Source organism: Garra rufa, chromosome 15 (genome assembly GCF_049309525.1).
Source record: "Garra rufa chromosome 15, GarRuf1.0, whole genome shotgun sequence".
NCBI classification, from domain to species: Eukaryota; Metazoa; Chordata; class Actinopteri; order Cypriniformes; family Cyprinidae; genus Garra; species Garra rufa.
In genome coordinates, this window is record NC_133375.1 from 18,863,945 (window position 1) to 18,882,884 (window position 18,940).

An 18,940-nucleotide genomic window follows, 5' to 3' on the forward strand; every position below is an offset into this window, starting at 1 on the left:
CTGGGTCACTGCAGTTTTTCAGGTCTGTCGAGTGGATCAGCAACAAGCGCTTGGAATAGACAACAACACACCAAATGCTAATACAAGTGGTTTATTGCTATCTACTAAAGTAGATGGGGCAGTCCCATCTTTTATACAGCACCCTTACAAACCTTCAAGTAGGCGGGTTCACATATCAAAATATAAGAAGCACTTCCAAATATGTGAGGGAAAAGTACAGATAGTTCAGAGCCTTAAAGAAGAGAATAATCAGCAGTAGAAGAGTGCAGCCGCACCCAACTGTTTTCCTGGCAACGGACGACCCTGAAAAAGGCAGACAGAACACAAGCCAAAACATTCCCACACAGAAATATGTCATCACACTCTTAACTGAAGTAAACTGCAAATCAATAGAAAACTACAAAATATTAACTCAAGGAAACCACATTTCAAAACACATTAATTCTTACAGTACAGTATTATGTCCTCAGTACTTTGTTGGGCCTCCTTTTGCACTAATTCCAGCATCAAGGCAGCGTGGCATGGAGGCGATCAGCCTTTGACACAGTTGAGGTGTTGTAGCCCAAGTTGCTTTGATATTTGGCCTTCAGCTCGTCTGCATTTTGGGGTTTAACATCCGTTTTTTTTATTGGTCACATTAAATATTCTAATTTAGTCAAATACTGGATTTTTTTTGTTTTGTTTGTTATCATAATCATAAAAACTAAAAGAAATAAAGGCTTGAAATATTTCACTTTGTGTGTAGTGAACTAATAAAACATACAAGTTTAATTTTTGGAAACAAAATAATTAAAATAAAAAGACTTTCCCTCGATATTCAAATATTTTTATTACAGCAAACTAAAAAAGTATTTCTTAAGTTTATATATGTAAGAAAACAAATTATTCACTATCAATAATTGAGCACCAACAATCACAAACATGATAAATCCCACATTAAAAACTTTGGTCCCATATGGTTTGAATGTAAAGAATTTGGGTTGAGTTGTTTCTTTTATAAATGAGATTATCTAATATCTAATTAAAGTTTATTTGAACTTAATGTGGTTTTATCATGTTTGTGATAGTTGGTGCTCATTTATTTATGGTGTATCTTGTTTTGATTAATATAAAGCTAAGAGAGCATTTTAATTGTTTGCTGGCTAATTATATGTTAATTTTGGAGGAGAAAGGAGGACCTGTCATCAACAAGATATTGCAGGGATAATGTATAAAGAAAAAATAATCAAACATGACATCATGATATTATTTACAATTAACCATTTGCTTTTTTTATCAGTAAGAGGGAGTATTTTGACATGAGGATAGAACTACATCTAAAGAAGATCGACAAGCCCTAGGGTCATCACTGTTTGTCATTAATAATGGTGTAAATAAAAAATGTTGTTCACAAAAGTTTTCTTTTTCTTCTCAAATGGAGAAATGGCCTTGGAATGTTAGAAAGGGGCGAATTCTGTTTGTTTTAATAAAGTTCTGTTGCTGTAGGGCAACCAGTAGTGAATACAACAGATATTTTATCAATGGCCCAAATCACTGTGTGTCTGATGGGATAAATTTGGTTATTATCTGAATGTAACTTTATCACACAATCTCTCTATATGAAAGTACAGTAAATAGGTTACAGCTGATCACATTACATCCATCTGATCCAACTGTGTATTCATTTTTCAATTTACAAAAACATTAGCCTACGATTAATTGCAGTTCAGTTGTCTTTTGTGGGCTGTGTATGAATACCAACAGTTAAAATCATATCTATAACTAAGTGTCATTAGTGCATTATTACATGATCTATCTGATGTGTTAATGTAGCGTTTAAATTTAAATTCACTCAAAAAAAAAAAAAAAAAAAAAAAAAAGTCAACATTTATGTGGATTAATGTGTAAAGCGTGTGCGTTGATTTGATTTATGCTATTTCGCCGGACATCAATCTCCCCCTACTGGACACATCAGGAACAACAGGGGTGTAAAACTGCCTGGGCCGCAAAACTGTCTGGGCCTTGGATCTGCCTTGCGTCTGCAGCCTCCCTATATAGGAGAAAGCAGGTGTGTTTGTGCATTACATTCCTGTCCAGTTGGTGTCAGTAATGCACTAGATCTGTTGTTAACTGGACTTTGATGGAGTGTATCATGTGACAAACATCAGTCGTGTTGATCGCACAGGTGTGTTTAACAGCGATCACAAACCGAAAGTGTTTTAAAGACTTCCGGATTCTGTTCCTACAGCACAAGATCATCTGAACTATTGCAAGTAAGTTTGAATAGGGTAATTTCACGATTACAGTTATTTAGAAGAATAATGAATGGATTTCATAGCTATATGTAACATGATTTGTTAAGTTATAACTTATACCTGTCGCCGAAGTAAACGACCGAGAGGCAGGAAGATATTACTAAAACAACCCGTTAAAAAACGACGCATGTTAAAACATTTTTACACCTCTTTAAAAAAAAAGTACCGTTTATGAATAAATCTAAAAGCTTTATTATTATATCAATTTAACATTTTCAGACCGAGGGCGAGGCCGATTGTATTATGTCGTCAAATCTGTCCTTTCGGATCGAGAGGTCGATAAGCCCGAGCAACAAATTAATGTCCGAAAGTTGCTGCTTAGTGATGTTCATGTAAATAAAGGCATGTGTTGTGAGTGATCTGAAGAGATTATGACACCAATTACATGCTTTTATATTGATTGTTTAACTCAAACATGCAGCACTGGTTGTTTTTCTTCATCATTTATTCCTCTGAACTATCCTGATATTGGTCTCAGTGACACATTGTCATGTTCAGGTCATGATGAGCATCTGATCGTCTTCAGAGACACAAAGATCCCAGTGTTGAGCAGTTTATCTGCAGTATGTCAGAGGAGCGAGGAAAGGACTCTCCGTCTGAGATGAGTCTCTCACACAAACAGAGGTAAGACTGAGTCTGGTTTTAGGTAATTATATTAAACTCTTTCTGTGAATAATAAAGCTCCATCAATAATGGAGACTTTTTCTTGCTATTGTCATGAATAAAATTTAGTTTCTCCCAAGGGCAGAGATTAAAGCAACACCATTCCACAGCCATACCTGTCATACACTCACTTTAGGAGCAGTTTTCCCTCCTTGTAGTGCTTGTCCTCCTAATTAAAAAAAAAAAAAAAAAAAAAATCTTCTATGGCATTTTCTTTTTGTTTTTTTCTTTGTAATGGTATTTTTTCCAAATTGATTAAAAGTATGTCATTATCTATGTCGAAAAAGTATACGATTTTTAATTATTGATTTCTAATGATTGTAGATTCACATTTTTAATTAAAACAATATAATAATAAGCAGAATAAGACAAATAAGTTACCAATCGTATAAAATTAATATTAATAGAAAAAAATTGTACTACAGAGGTGGCATAGAAGAACAAAAAAGTGGATTGTAGGTGATTTTCAGACATTTAATGAGGCTTAGAGGTGGCATAAGTTCAAATAAAGTCATAAATTAATGTTGAGATAAATGTTTGAAATATACAATTTTATATATATTTATCAAATTAAACGTTACAATGAAACTAAATTCGGCAGCAGGTGGCGGCAAGTCAGCTGATTTGTTTGAACGGCTGATTCATTTGGGAATGAAGCAGAATGAAAGCGATACACAATAAATATAAAAATATAAGTCACTTATTTATTATTATTATTATTATTATTATTATTAGGCTTTTATTATTGGTTAGGGCTATATTTTGTTAACGCCTGACAATAATGCCAATAAAGTTTTGACATTATGATTTTATCTATGCCCATGTGTGACGATAAGTGAGCTTGTTTTTATTTACAATTACCATAAATAATAAATTCCTCAGCAGTATTTTTATAGGCTAGTCCATTAATTAGATGAAACAAAATAAAATACGTTAAATTCAACATTTAAACTGCATTCCAGTAAAAATCACATTCATATTTACATAGCATTTACAGTATCATTTACATATACAGTAGTCAACATTTAAAGTGGATCAAAACCTTCCATCAAAGTTGTCCTAAAACCAAAACAATACCTGTTCTTGTCTTAGGACAACTTTGATTAACTTTTTTGATCCACTTCAAATGTTGACTACTGTAGAACGTTAAGTAAAGAGATCAAAATGAAGGGGGAAAAACAAATAAAAATGAAAATAAAAATACAACCAATAATAATAGGCTAATAATAATAATACAAATCATCCCCTATTGTTAAGATAATAATTTAATAATGCACTCATTTCTATAACACATCTAATAGACATACATTTGACATCTGATAGGAAACATCCCATAGACGTATTGCAGATGAGCAAACTACGTCTTGCAGATGGAAATGCAGACGTCAAATAGATGTCTCCGAGATGTACGAGAAATGCATGTCGTTCCCTCATAATAGCATATCGAGGCCACGACATAAAGATCCACAAAATGATCTTGTAAAATTGCTGACAAGCTACATGTCTAAAGGATAGAATAATTAGCATTTCAAATGCTTATAAATTTTCTTCTTAGTGGACAAGACTGCAGGTAAGTTTTCCAAAAGAGGTTATTGAAAACTAATGTGTTTCTGAATGTTTTTTTTCCTTATTTACGCTTTTGTTTTTTTTGCTGTTGTTTTTGTGATGCGAAATAAGTATTATAAATAATTATAATAAGTATAAAAAAGTATTTTTAAACCCGCCATTTCGCATTAAGACCATTTGGTTTTCTACATGGCAATGCATTTGTTTGTAACTCACTTTATTTTATACAGTGTTTTTTGTTGGTGTTGGGTTAGGGTTAGGCTAACTCAACATAATATTATGTATTCATCTCATTAACGTCCATCATCTCCAGGTCAAACTGAACAGCTGATTGTTTTCACAACCCAGTGCTGATCAGTATGTCAGAGAAGCGAGGAAAGGACACTCAGTCTGAAATGAGTCTTTCACGGAAACGGAGGTAAGACCACTGATCTGTATAGGGCCTAATGACTGCATTGCTGCTCATTGCGTTCCAAACTGCCGTCAGGCAGTAAAGCCACCGGAGGTTCCTGCTGAAAGCCTAGGCTGGTCTTGGCTGGTTTTAGCCAGTTTGAGCTAGGGTTGGGTATCGTTTGGGGTTTATTCGATACCGGTGCCAAATCGATACTTTTAAAACGGTACCGGTGCCTGAACCGATACTTTTAAAAAAAGCCACAAAATGGTGGATGACACAAGAATATCTTTTTATTGGACAAAAAAGGTTCTTTAAAATGAAAAATGTATTAAAAGTTTAAAGTATACATTAATATATAAGTAAATACAAAACACAACAATAAAATCTAAGCCACCTAACCCAACTACAATAATTTAACAGCTTCAAATTTCAGCAATTCTTTTGCAGAAATATTACCATATTTGCCTTCTCTGGCAAAATAGGACACCTCTCATGACTTATTGCATGTCCTGGTAGGGCAGGGGGCAGGGTTGTGGCTAGAAGGGGTACAGCTCTGACCTGAAACTAACAATGAAATTAATTGTTCTACCTAAAAGATTGTGTTTTTTTAATGTCTACACTTAGCCCTTACTATTATACATAAAACAGTATTATTGTTGTACATTGTGATAAAAATAACGTTAGATTGATGTGCGCATGCCCTGTGTTCAGATCTGTCTCCATTCTAGTCTAAATCTTTTTTCTCTTCCTATAGGTGGAAGGGTGACCAAATTGTTAGTGTAATCTGTTACGTGTCATGTCATGAAATGTTTTTAATACAAAAACTGTCTACTGTGATCACAATTTCATTAAAAAAAAAAAAAGTTTAGTAAGTTAGGTCTATTAATTGTAATGATTTAATTTCAGACAACAAATAAATTATATAGAGAAAGTGGGGAATACCAATATGGTGGCTTCACTTTTATGATGTCATGAACAATGAAGTTCTCTATTATAGATCAGTGGGTTAGACTGGGTCTTTTTTCAGAAGCATTTTAAAACCTGTTAGAGTTCCAGATGTTCGCTGAAAAAAAAAAAAAGTAACTATTTTAGTAAAAAAAAAAGGTTCTCTGCAGTCTCTCGTCAGAAATACTTTACAGAAATTGTTAAACAAATGTAAGACTGTACACAAAGACTGCTATCTTTAAAACTCTGCAAACATTTCTTTGAAGGACTAGAGAGAATAAGTGCCAATATAGAACACAAATGGACCTTCTGTAGTAAAGTTTCTTTTCTTTCTTTGTTATTAGTCTAAGATCAGGCTCACATCTGTCCAGCTCTGTGTCTGTGAAGAGTGACCGCTCAAAGCATGAAGGACCAGACTTCAGTGAAGAAACAGCACCACAAGCCAAACGGTATTTGAAACGTTTCTTATTTTTATTTACACAGACTGTATCAGAAAGTGTATCATTGAATAATTAGCATAAAACTTTATAGTTCATAAATTTGTCAAAGTACTGTTTTTCTCCTTGATAAAAATGTTTAAAAGAGTCTGCACCGATAGCCTTGTGGTTAATGCACCTACATATACAGTGCATCTGCGCTCTCAGAGACTCTTGTTCGATTCCTGTCTCGAGGTCCTATGCCGATCCCTCTCTCTACTACCCAATTCTTTCCTGTCATCTAAGTAATAAAAGCCAATAAATACTAAAAAACCCCCGAAAAAGTCATATTTTCCTCAGCAGTACAGTATTTTGAGAATTTCAGATGTTCGCTGCAAAAGACAAAACCTTAAAACTGCAAGAACTGCAGAACTGCAAATTTTAGTTTAAAGTTACAAAGGCTATAGTGTCCTGCAAAGTGATTTATTAAATCTAACAGAGAACACAGGTCCAGAAATGCCTAAAATGCCTTGACTGAAGTCCAAATATTACTTTCAAATTACTCTGTTTGGAATCAGTGGTTAAGATTTAATTATCATGCTGTTCCTGAGCCGCACAACCCAAAGGTTAGCTTGTGTACAGCATGCTTTATGAAGCTGCAGTGCATTTTCTCCCAGCTTCCAGTGAACAACATGAGCTACACACATCTAGATAAATTGTAAATACAATAACCCACACCTAAATAACAATTTTATGTTGGCACTTCAGGACATAAAGTTGTTTCAGTGAAGAAGAAAAATTATAACTTTATGAGATTGTATCTGAAAGGTAAGAGTTGCAAAATAAAAGCTTTCCACTGTGAAATGTTCAGCTCAGACATAGACTCAGGCAGGGCTCCAGACAAAAAAATCGAGTAAGGAGCCATTGGCTCCTATAAGAAACAAATAATTTTTTTTAGGTGCCACAGAATAAATGTTTTATTTGTTTATGTTTTACACTTTATAAACAGTCATACTGTTGTGTGTTATGTCTCATGTTTTCTTGACTTCATCAGCATTTTTATCCATCTTGTAGACGTCCTGGGAAGGCATATTGCAATAGTCGGTGCAGGGCTCGAAATTGCGACCGTTTTGTTCACATATGCTCCCAAAATTTAATCTACACGGCATCAAATTTTATTTGGGAGCATTTGTGAGTGTGAGAAATTGTTGTGGTGCGACTTGTTTTTATTTATTTTTTTACAAAACTTTCTGTAGCCTAACTATTGCACAGACTGCTGTGAGCTGATGTTCTCTCCAACATTACATAACCAATTAAACTTAATCTTTACATTCTTAACTTTAATGCAGATTTGAGATCATATTAGCTGTCAATCACTCCCTGTCACTGAGCTGAAACTGGCCGGTTTTTGCTCCAAACGTTTCTTTCTCTCTCTCTCTCTCTCTCTCTCTCTCTCTCTCTCTCTCTCTCTCTCTCTCTCTCTCTCTCTCTCTCTCTGTGCGCATGCGCGAGTGTGGCAAGTGCGTGAGGTGAGGTGCATGATTGAGAGCTTTGTAGCATGATTGCTACTTTCTCTTTTCTAACTTTGTCTATCTTGCAGTGAATTGTTTCCCATTTCGTTTTTGTTTGTGTCAAATAAGAATAGTTTACGATCGGTGTTTGAGGGGATTGTTCGGGTTTTGGCCATAGCCTCCTTTTTTGACACATGGCGCTTGAACAGTTAACGAGGCGACATGGTGTTAAAATACCGGTCGGCGTGGAAGTTTCAGTTGAGGAATGTGTTTTGGCTGTAGCATTGATAGTGGGGCACAGTTGTATAAAGTCGGCAGAAAGGATGAATAGTGCTGTGGTATTGGAAACATTGAGGCCGCTTCCTTGCAGAGTGATGTACAGGATGGTGCACAAGTAAGTAGCGCTAAAGATAAGAAGGTTGTTGCGTCGGTTAATGAGATAGAGTCGGAAAATCGAGTGCATCAGAGTAACGAGGAGTTGATAGTTGAAAATATCAGAGAAAATGAGGAAATGGAAAGTGGGGAAGGAGAAAAAAGTAAATCCAAGGTTAGTGATATTATAGAAGCTGAAACGTCACAAAGCAGGGACCCAAATGAAAATTCATAAATAGAGTTGGATGAGGAAGGAACAATGACGAATGAGGACATTTTATATTTTTAAAGTCCCAGTAGTAAAAAGGAAAGAGTCAAAAGGTTTATAAGTCTAAAGCATTTAGAAAAAGCCAGGAAATAGTAAAAGAAGATACAGATGAAGCGTCCGATGATTCCTCTGCTGATGATTCGTCTGTTCTTAGTTATGGAGAAGCAGAAGTCTTGGAATTAGTGGGACATGTAGCAAGTGGATATAGTTTAGAAACAGTACAAATATTTTTGAGTAATACAAAAGGTAAAAGAAATGTGGTAGTAACTGATTTTTTTCCTAATCGTGAGCTCTTTATTGATTCGGCTAAATTTTTAATGAAGCAGAGAGGTGAGGGATGTTTATCAAATCAGGATATACACAGTCTAAAAAAACAGTGCAAAAGTTGCGTGTAGAACAGTTGGGTGATGGCGGAAAGTAATTGGGAGAAGACAACAAGATGTTGTTTAGCTTTATGAAGAGTAATTTGTACTTTTACTTAATTACTTTTTAACACCAGTACTTTTACTTGTAATTGAGTACAGTTTCAGCAATGTAACGGTACTTGTAATTGAGTATACATTTTCAGTACTCTTTCCACCACTGCACGGTGATCTGTGATCACCTTTTCTATGTGATCTGTGATCAGCAGTAAATCTTTATCCGAAGGCCAGAGGACGCTCTGTCTCTCGGATTTTAGTCCATTATATGGACTAAAAATCTTTGCTTGTGTTCATCTAAAGAAAGAAAGTCATAAACATCTGGGATGACGGAGGTTCAGTAAATAGTGAGAGAAATTTCATTTTTAGGTAAACTATCCCTTTGAAGAGCAAGATGTGATGCAGAGGCTAGAAACATATTTCAGACAGAATACAAGAATGTGTTGAATTAATGAGGTGAGTCATAGAATTAAAACATAAAACATTAATATTTTGTAAGGCCACTTTTTTGTTGTCTATTCAATGTGACTGTCTAAAAGGATAATAAATCTTTTAATTGTTTATTTGGGACATTTAGTTTTTTTTTTTTTTTTTTTCAGCAAATACCGATAAATAATTATTTGCGACTAATTTGATTAATTAATGAGCAAATAATGTAATTAATAAAAGTACAAAATATTAATTCCTACTCAATGGGTCATATAATGACATATTGTAAATGCAACCTATCCACTATCTGGTAAGAACATGACTAAACATGAAATACAATTAATTTAACATACAATGTTTATTTAAATACTTTTTTGGGGAGATTTGTAACATTTATTTTTTTTTAAATCCCACAAAAATATTAATTGTATTTAAATTCTTATCACTGATTTTATTTGCACTCAATGTTGTGCATTCAGCTAATATATTACACAGCTAATGGCTCTATAAAAATAATGAACAAATAATGAATTAACATAATTTTGCATAATTTTGCTACCTCAATATGCTTCCTCAGATTTGATGGTGAAGTTTTAAAGCTAGCCATTTACCTGAAAAAATCATAACTAAAGTAGCAATGTGTGTGCTTGATGCATGAAAACATTGATCATTGCTTGTCATGTCAGGCATGCACGTTTGTGATTCCATATACCATATTTAATGTGCATAAGATAAAATAAAAAAGTAATGTACTTTTCAAGATGAAATAAAATTGTAAGGAGTAAAAAGTACTGTTTTTGTCTTCAGAAATGTAATCAAGTAAAAGTACAAGTAGTCAGTTTAATTTGTACTTGAGTAAAGTACAAATCCCCTGAAATAATACGTACAGTACAGTAATCAAGTAAAATTATTCAAGTATTTTACACCCCTGGGGAAGTATGACGGCCCCGGAATGGGTGTTGAACACACTCACACGGCGTCATGCAGTGAAGGTCGCGTTGGCTGTGAGTGTAGAGGACTGTTGTCTGGCTATAGGAGAAGTTGTTGGGCATGAAAGCATTCGGTCGGTGTCAAAAATGAATAGTCAATTTTTTAAATATAGTAGAAAAAGCAAATGAGTTGGTTGAGTGAGGAATTGTTGTTGATGGTTTGTTTACACCTGTTCAATGCGGTCTAAAAAAGTAACGCTGTTGAATGTTCCTCCGTTTATCAGCGATGAATTGTTAATGCAGTCTCTTTCCCGTCACGGCAAAGTGGTATCCCCAATTTAAAAAAATCCCAATTGGAAGCGGATCCCCACTGCTAAAGCATTTTGTTTCATTTAGATGATTTATTTACATGATTGTGAGAGACGACGCTGAGCTGGATCTCACTTTTAAATACCGGATTGATGATTTTGATTATTGTCACGAAGGATGAGGTCAGGGTCCAAATGCAGGTGAGTGTTTTTAATTAATGAACAATAAACAAATAAACAAACAAACAAACGGCCAACACGAAGACAGGAAACAGGAAAACAATGCAGACTCACAGAGTGGGGGACGAGTGGAGATTATAAAGACTGTGATAATAGTGAACAGCTGGGGAAGAACGGGTGACATAATCAAGAGAGGTGTACACGATCAGGGAAGTGAAGTTGCGGGAGTAAGAGAAACAGCGACATCGTGTGGAGAATGGAAAGGCGAAGCCCAGAGTCATGACAATTATGTTGTCTTTGCGACAACTGGTCAAGAAAAGTGTTTTGGCTGTAATAAAGTGGGGGATTTAATCAGCGATTAAATATATAAACCTAAACCTTTTCGATAGAAACTTTCATTTTAGGTGTTAAATATGTGAAAAGGAGATGTCATAAATTTCAATTACTGAATTTTATTGTGGTTTATTGTGTAAATTAGCAGTGTTCATGAGCAGAAAAAAACATGATTGAACAGATAGCTGGACAGGATGTTGTTGTTTTGTTTTTTGCTCTTGTCAAAGCCAGAATTTTTATTGATTTTAATTTCTACAAGTCAGTAAATGATCTTGCCTGTTTTTAATTGAAATGGTGTGACAAATGAGCAGTGTGCTCTGTTTTTGAAGGAGAATTGTTTTTTGCACATTTCTTATAATCATGTTTCATTTTTGAATCTTGGTCAAACTGAACAGCAGATTGTTTTCGCAACCCAGTGCTGATCTCTGCCAGTTTATCTGCAGTATGTTAGAAGAAGCGAGGAAAGGACTCTCCGTCTGAGATGAGTCTCTCACAGAAACAGGATTCTGTTTTTAGAGAATCATTTTAAACACTGTTGGAGTTTCAGATGTTTGCTGTAAAAAAACAAAACCTCAACAAACCTTCTTTTATTTTTTACAAATGCTTTGCAGAACTTCAGAGCTATATAACTTTCTAATTAACAAAATAACAAAAAAGTAGCCAATAATTAAACACGAGAACTAAAAATCAGAATCATAATCTTCTGCAAAGTGATTTATTCTATCTAGCAAAGAACACTGATCCAAAAATGCCTAAAATGCCTTGACTGAAGTCCAAATATTGCTCTGTGAAAAATTTGCAGAATTCTGTCCAAAGGTATACACAAAGAGAGGACGAGGCTTCAGTGAGTTGTAGTGTTGTCGTCATGTTGTGGAGACGTTGTGTGTTTGGATACGAAAGCAAACCGACTTTGTTTGGAATCAGTGGTTAAGACTTATTTATCATGCTGTTCCTGAGCCGTTTCTAACCAAAGGTTAGCTTGTGTACAGCACACTTTAAGGAGCTGCAGTTCATACACACCTGAGCTATACACACCTAAATAAATTGTAAATAAAATACAATAAACCACCTAGGGCTGGGCGATATGGCAAAAAAAAATGATCACGATAATTTTTTTCATATCAGTCGATATCGATAATTATCACGCTAAATGTAAAATCGGTAACACTTTACAATAAGGTTCATTAGTTAAACTTTAGTTAATGTATTAAATAACATGAACTAACCATGAGCAATACATTTGTAACTGTATTTACTAATCTTTATTAACATTAGTTAACAGAAATACAGTTGCTCATTGTTTGTTCATATTAATTCACACTCCATTAACTAATGTTAACAACATTTTAATAATGTATTAGTAAATGTTGAAATTAACATTAACAAAGATTAATAAATGCTGTATAAGTGCAGTTCATTATTAGTTCATGTTAACTAATGTGGTTAACTAATGTTAACTAATGAACCTTATTGTAAAGTGTTACCGTAAAATCTTTATGAAAGAAAAACCACAAAGTTAATTATTATTTATGGTTTATTGTCAGAACATGACAAATACTTTCCAAACAATGATCATTTGAGGGAGAATACAGATTAGAATATTACTAGTAAAATCAACATCAATAGAATACAATATTATTAATATTAATAGAATATATAAAAGTTTTTTTATATATATATATATATAAAAAATAAGAACTGTAATATGATACAACACTTGTAACATGGCTCTGACTCTAAATGCAGAGTTAAAGTGATTTTTAAGTATATTTATCATTCAACAAAAATAAGAATAGACAAATCTTTTCAGCATGCCAATCCATTTGAACAGCTGATTTGACACATTTTGTAAAATGTTTTAGCTGTCTGACAATATAAATAAATAAAATGGCTCAGGGCTCTATGCTTACTTTTCTTGCTAGGAGCACTAAGTTAAAGAATTTAGGAGCACAGTCAAAATTTTAGGAGCACATTCTAACCAATAATCAAAACTGATAAAAATGTTTTGCCTTCCTATTATGAGTTGATATTTGACTCCTCAAATTGATTTACAGGGGAATTTTGTTTTTTTACCTTTGTTTTTACCCTTTCATGTGTTTAATGAGGCTCAGAGGTGAAATTAATGCAATCAAAATCATAAATTCATGTTGAGATTAATGTTTTTAATTAAATTATGACTACAGAAATATTAAAGATTTAAATAACTGAACAGATCTGCCAGCAGATGGCGGCAAGACACTGATTTAATTACTGAATCATATCATTCATTTGATTCTTTTGAACGGATGGTTCACTCGGGAATAAAGCAAGTACAGTCTTTAAGAATGGGAAAGTGAATCATTTCACTAGATTCGTTTAAAAACGCACATTTCATTCATAAACCAAACACCGCTGGCGCTCTTTTTGAATGGATATATGCGCGCAGTTGTGACTTGTTTCAGACTACTTTTGACGAGGAAATAGAGCAAAATCAGGCATAGTGTTGTAGTCAGTCAATGTAAGTCACTTAATAATAATTTCTTGTTTATTAACTGCTGTATTAGATCAATATCTCATTTACAAACTCCCTAAAAAATTATTAAAAGGTGTCACTCATCTTAGTTCGCGATATCACAAAGCTCTATTATATAAAAAAGACGCTCTCTTTATTGTACAATCAGTCTCTGATTTACACTCTTTCTACATTTTATTTATGAAAGCATTGGTGAGATATATCTCTGATAGCCTACATTACTCAACGTTGCAAAAACGTAGAAACCTTTGAAGCTCCGCTGAGCGCAAACACTAATATGCTGATCGGGTCAGTCGCACATGGTGCTCATAAATGTTTTTTTACAGTCACATGTACTAATTTTTAGTCGCAAATGCGAGTGAAATGTTCGCACTGTAGAACATAGACATAATAGAGATATCTTATAAGATTGTATCTGAAAGGTAAGAGAGTTGCAAAAAAAAAAAAAAAAAGTTTACCAGTTTGAGATTTTCAGCTCAGACTTGGACTCGGGGTGAAATGGATATGATAATTATTATGATGACATTGTTACTGTTATTGTTACACCCAATAAACAAAGCAAATACCTTTTAAAATAGAGTCATATGGTCCCTTTAATTGAAATATGCTAACAGAACTGTGTAGCACTCACATTTCTCAACAAGGAAAAAGTTGTGTTCAATTAGATCAGAAATGCTTTACAGAAAATGTTAAACAAATGTGAGTCTGTAAACAAGAATGTCTGCTATCTTCAAAACTCTGCAAGCATTTCTGTGAAGGACTAGAGAGAATGAGTGGCAATATAAAACACAGATGAACGTCCTGTAGTAAAGTTTCTTTTCTCTCTGTGTCAATAGTGTAAGATCAGGCTCACATGTGTCCAGCTCTGTGTCTGTGAAGAGTGACTGGTCAAAGGAAGATAACCCGCCAAACTTCAGTGAAGTAACAGCATCACAAACCAAATGGTATTTAATGTGTTTCTTATTTTCATTCACAGGTAGACTGTATCAGTGAATAATTATCATGAAACTTTCTTGTTTAAAAAGTTATCAAAATATTGTTTTTCTCTTTGCTAAAAATATTGACAAGATATTTTACTCATTTTTACCCATGAAATGCAGTATTTTGATTTATTCTATTCAGCAACAGGCTTCAGAATGAAACCTCAGATCCAGATTTCCAGACTAACAGGAACCACAAGGACTTTACAAACAGTTTCCTGCAGATCTTCCAGGTACAAAAAAAAACATGACATACAATTGTTATTAGATAGGAGTGTGAGAGAAATGTTATCTCTCGGTTTTAATAAGAAATAATGTATAATTGAAACTGACAGCTAATTAACGTTTGTCTCAAATTAATAATAATTTTGACCAAATATGGATTTTGTTTTTCTTTCTTTTATTTTTGTCCTGCTTTGTAGGACCTTGAGAGCAAAATAATCACATTTCTAAAGAAAGAACTGGACAAGTTTCAGAAAATATTACAAAAAGAGGACTTGCAATACTTTGTGAAGGATTTTAATGAGAATAGATGCAGTATCAAAGAAGCAGCTCTTGATCTCACACTCTACTTCCTGAGAGAGATGAAGCAAGATGATGCTGCTGATACTTTAGAAAGTAAGAGACTCGTGACAATGTGTCAGACTGTCACTTATAAATGTAGGAGAGAAAATAAGATTAAAATATTCTGAATTTTTGTTTTTGTTTAGATGAGCTGGTCTTCATTCATCAGCTAAAATGTAGCTTAAAGAAGAAGTATCAATGTGTTTTTGAAGGAATAGCAAAGCAAGGTGACTCTAAACTTCTGAATAACATCTACACAGATCTCTATATCACTCAGGGTTGTAGTGAACAGATCAATACTGAACATGAGGTAAGACAGATTGAAGTTGCTTCCAGACGTCATGAATCACAAGAAATACAGGTTGAATGCAAAAATTTGTTTAAAGAACCTGAACAAGACAAGCAGATCAGAACTGTACTGACAAAAGGAGTTGCTGGCATCGGAAAATCAGTCTCTGTGCAAAAGTTTGTTCTGGATTGGGCCCAAGGAAAAGAAAATCAAGATATCATCTTAATATTTCCTCTTCCATTCAGAGAGATGAACTTAAAGGAGAAAGAAAAACTAAGTTTGATGGACCTTATAACTCAGTTTTTCCCTGAGACAGAAGGACTGAACCTTGAAAGGTGGAATAATTTAAAAATTCTGTTCATCCTTGATGGTTTGGACGAATGTCGTCTTCCTCTGAACTTTGATAGTAATGAGACGTGGTCTGATGTTTCATCACCAGTCACTCTGGATGTTCTCCTAACAAACCTCATCAAGGGAAATGTGCTTCCTTCTGCTCTCATCTGGATCACCACCAGACCAGCAGCTGCCAGTAAGATTCCTCCTGACTGTATCGACTGGCTGACAGAGATACGAGGATTCAATGATGCACAAAAGGAGGAGTACTTCAGAAAAAGATTCATGGATGAGAATCTGGCCAAAGAAATCATTGATCGCATTAAACAAACAAAGAGTCTCTTCATCATGTGCCACATCCCAGTCTTCTGCTGGATTTCAGCCACTGTTCTCCAGAATGCTTTGAAGGAGAAAAGAAATAATGTTGTGAAAAACAATCAGGCTGACTATGCCTCCAAAACACTGCCGGAGTCAAATACTGATGACACTCCCAAGACTCTGACACAAATGTACACACACTTTCTCAGATTTCAGATCCAGCAGAGCAGACGAAAGTATGATGGAGAATATACACCAGATGTTTCCTGGGATAAAGATGCCATCTTTTCACTGGGGAAACTGGCATTTCATCAGCTGGAAAGAAACAATGTAGTTTTCTATGACACAGATCTAGAAGCCTGTGGTATTGATATACATAAGGCATCAGTGTATTCAGGCATGTGTACACAGATCTTTAAAGAGGAAACTGGTATCGTTTTTGGTACCATGTACTGTTTTGTTCACTTGAGCGTTCAAGAGTTTATTGCAGCCCTTTATGCACATCTGTTTCTAGACATCAACAAGAAATATGTGTTTGATCAAGACTCTACAGAACAGAAAAACAAAAATGAAACCATGATTGATTTGCTCAAGACTGCAGTGGACAAGGCACTAGAGAGTGATAATGGACATCTGGATCTTTTTCTTCGATTCCTCCTTGGTTTGTCACTCCAATCCAATCAGCGACTTTTACAGGGTCTGTTGACACAGCGAAATGTAAATGACCAGAGCAAAAAGGAAATAGTTCAGTACATCAAGCAGAAATTTGAAGCTAATCTGTCTCCAGAGAAATCAATCAATCTGTTCTACTGTCTGAATGAACTGAATGACCAAACTCTGGTGAAAGACATTCAGACCCACCTTAGAAAAGGAAGTCTCTCATCTGCTGATCTTTCACCCGCCCAGTGGTCTGCTTTAGCCTTTGTGTTGTTGACATCAGAGGAGGAGCTGGAGGAGTTTGAGCTTCAGAAATTCAAGAAATCAGATGAGTGTCTCATTAGATTATTGGAAGTCATCAAAACCTCCAAAAAAGCTCTGTAAGTTATTTAATATATTTTGTAGTGTCTTGTTCTCATATTACATTGACACATAGCAGGTTTGGGCACCCCTGATCTATAATGATTATTAACCATGTACAAATTACAAGTATATAACTCTTGTAGGGTTAAATCATTTTGTTTAACTTTTTTATAATTTTTTTTTTTAAATAATGCAGTCTTTTACAATTAACCCTCTGTGGTCTGAGGGTGTTTTGGGGGCCTGAATAAGTTTTGACACGCCCTGACATTTGTGTTTTTTTCAATATCTTAAAAACATATTAATGGCTAAAATCTGATTACATTGTAATTACCACAAATTGGGCTACAATAACATGAAAGCAACATCAATTTACATGTTTGTGTTTTTTGAGAAAACAACATTTATGCGTGGTTAGTAAAAATCTAAAGTTTTGAAGTCACTGAAATAAGGCCATGAAACTCATACAGAACATTTGTTCACAAGACTTTTGAGAGTTGGACGTGGTAGGCTAGAATTTTTTCAACCAAATGATGTGAAAATTTTGTTCACTCATTCAGAGAAAACAATATATTGATGTAAATTTTCTAAAACATGTTTTGTGATTGAAAGGGATATGGGTAGGAGTGGCAATGACCCATGAATATTTAGCAATTCACACCTGAGAGACAAAGAGCCCTCCCCTGATGGCCCATCATGAGACTGTGACTATTATGTAAGGACTAAAGTGAGAAGATTAAAAGAATGGAGTTTTAGATTATGTATATTTTATTTACAACACAGTATTAAAAACATACATAATGAAGGTCAAAGACACATTATTGAGCACCTGGGATGTGGACAGACTTTGTGTAATTTCTGAAAACTTTCACTGAATTTATTTCAACAAGTCAAACAAGTAAATCCTGACATATCTGACATTTAAGTCATTTCAAAACTCATCAATAGTTAAGGAACGTGTTTTACACTAGAATATCAGTGTAGTTGAACATCTGAAGTTGGTAAAGCGCTCTCAGAGGAAAACGGTTTGAAGAGTCCCAAACGTCAGCAGGATTCATCTGTTGAGCAGGTTTCAGATCACTTAAAAACAACAAACATTTTTCATTCTCCACCTCAAGACACTTGTCAAGATAATAGAGCAGCACTTTTAAAACTCATTGCCATTAATGATATAAACTTATTGTTCAGTTTCATATTTTATTAAGTTTTATTCAAACATGCTAGTTTGTTTTGCATAAGGGAATTTGAATAAAAAAAATCCCAATATATATGCAGTATATTTACAGTTCATGTAAAAATAATTGGTATACATTTAATTTTTGTACTTAAATATATTACATTTCTCTAACTCTGTGATTTGATTTATTTCTCTTGTAGGCTAAATGATTGTGACTTAACAGGCAAAAGCTGTCAAGCTCTGGTTACAGTTCTTGGATCAGATACCAATCTGAAAGAGCTGAACATGAACAATAATAATCTGCAAGATTCAGGAGTGAAGCTGCTCTGCACTGCATTGAAGAATACAAATTGCAAATTAGAGATACTGAGGTAGGTTTTGTGACAACCCCTAGTGTTTGCTTAGAATTTAGATCCATCTGTTTACATGGACCTAGATAATTTGCCACAGAGTTGAGGACAGAACAGCTTCAGCTCAGTGAAATTTGTAGACTTTAATTCCAGCATGAACTCTACATTCCAGGTTCTACCACAGCATTTTAATGTGGTTTAAGAGTAGACTTATGTTTAATTATCTTAATCTTGTTTTTCAACCATTTTGAGTTTTTTTTTTTCGTATGTCGTGGTTCATTTAGTTGTAAAACCTTTACACCTGTTAAGTTTTGATAATTGAAACCTTAAAGGGGTCATGCACTCCATTTTTTAAAATAATTGTATAATGTTC

General features: G+C 34.3%; 1 protein-coding gene across 1 annotated transcript; it reads left to right on the forward strand.

Annotated features, from left to right (window-relative positions):
• The first annotated feature begins 2,114 nt into the window (after nt 1–2,114).
• LOC141287676 (NLR family CARD domain-containing protein 3-like) lies at nt 2,115–18,592 on the forward strand. The gene is made up of 8 exons (XM_073819821.1): nt 2,115–2,252; nt 2,793–2,918; nt 4,837–4,941; nt 6,207–6,311; nt 14,668–14,752; nt 14,942–15,137; nt 15,230–17,060; nt 18,418–18,592. Exons 3-8 carry the CDS (start codon nt 4,883–4,885, stop codon nt 18,590–18,592), a joined length of 2,451 nt encoding a protein of 816 aa, XP_073675922.1. The 5' UTR covers nt 2,115–2,252; nt 2,793–2,918; nt 4,837–4,882.
• The last annotated feature ends 348 nt before the right edge of the window (nt 18,593–18,940 follow it).

Excerpts from the sequence above, each read along its gene's own strand:
- LOC141287676 (XM_073819821.1), top strand. The coding sequence starts at position 4,883 with ATGTCAGAGAAGCGAGGAAAGGACACTCAGTCTGAAATGAGTCTTTCA. Across the intron at positions 4,942-6,206 it reads AGTCTTTCACGGAAACGGAG|TCTAAGATCAGGCTCACATC; the intron begins GTAAGACCACTG and ends CTTTGTTATTAG. Across the intron at positions 6,312-14,667 it reads ACAGCACCACAAGCCAAACG|GCTTCAGAATGAAACCTCAG; the intron begins GTATTTGAAACG and ends ATTCAGCAACAG.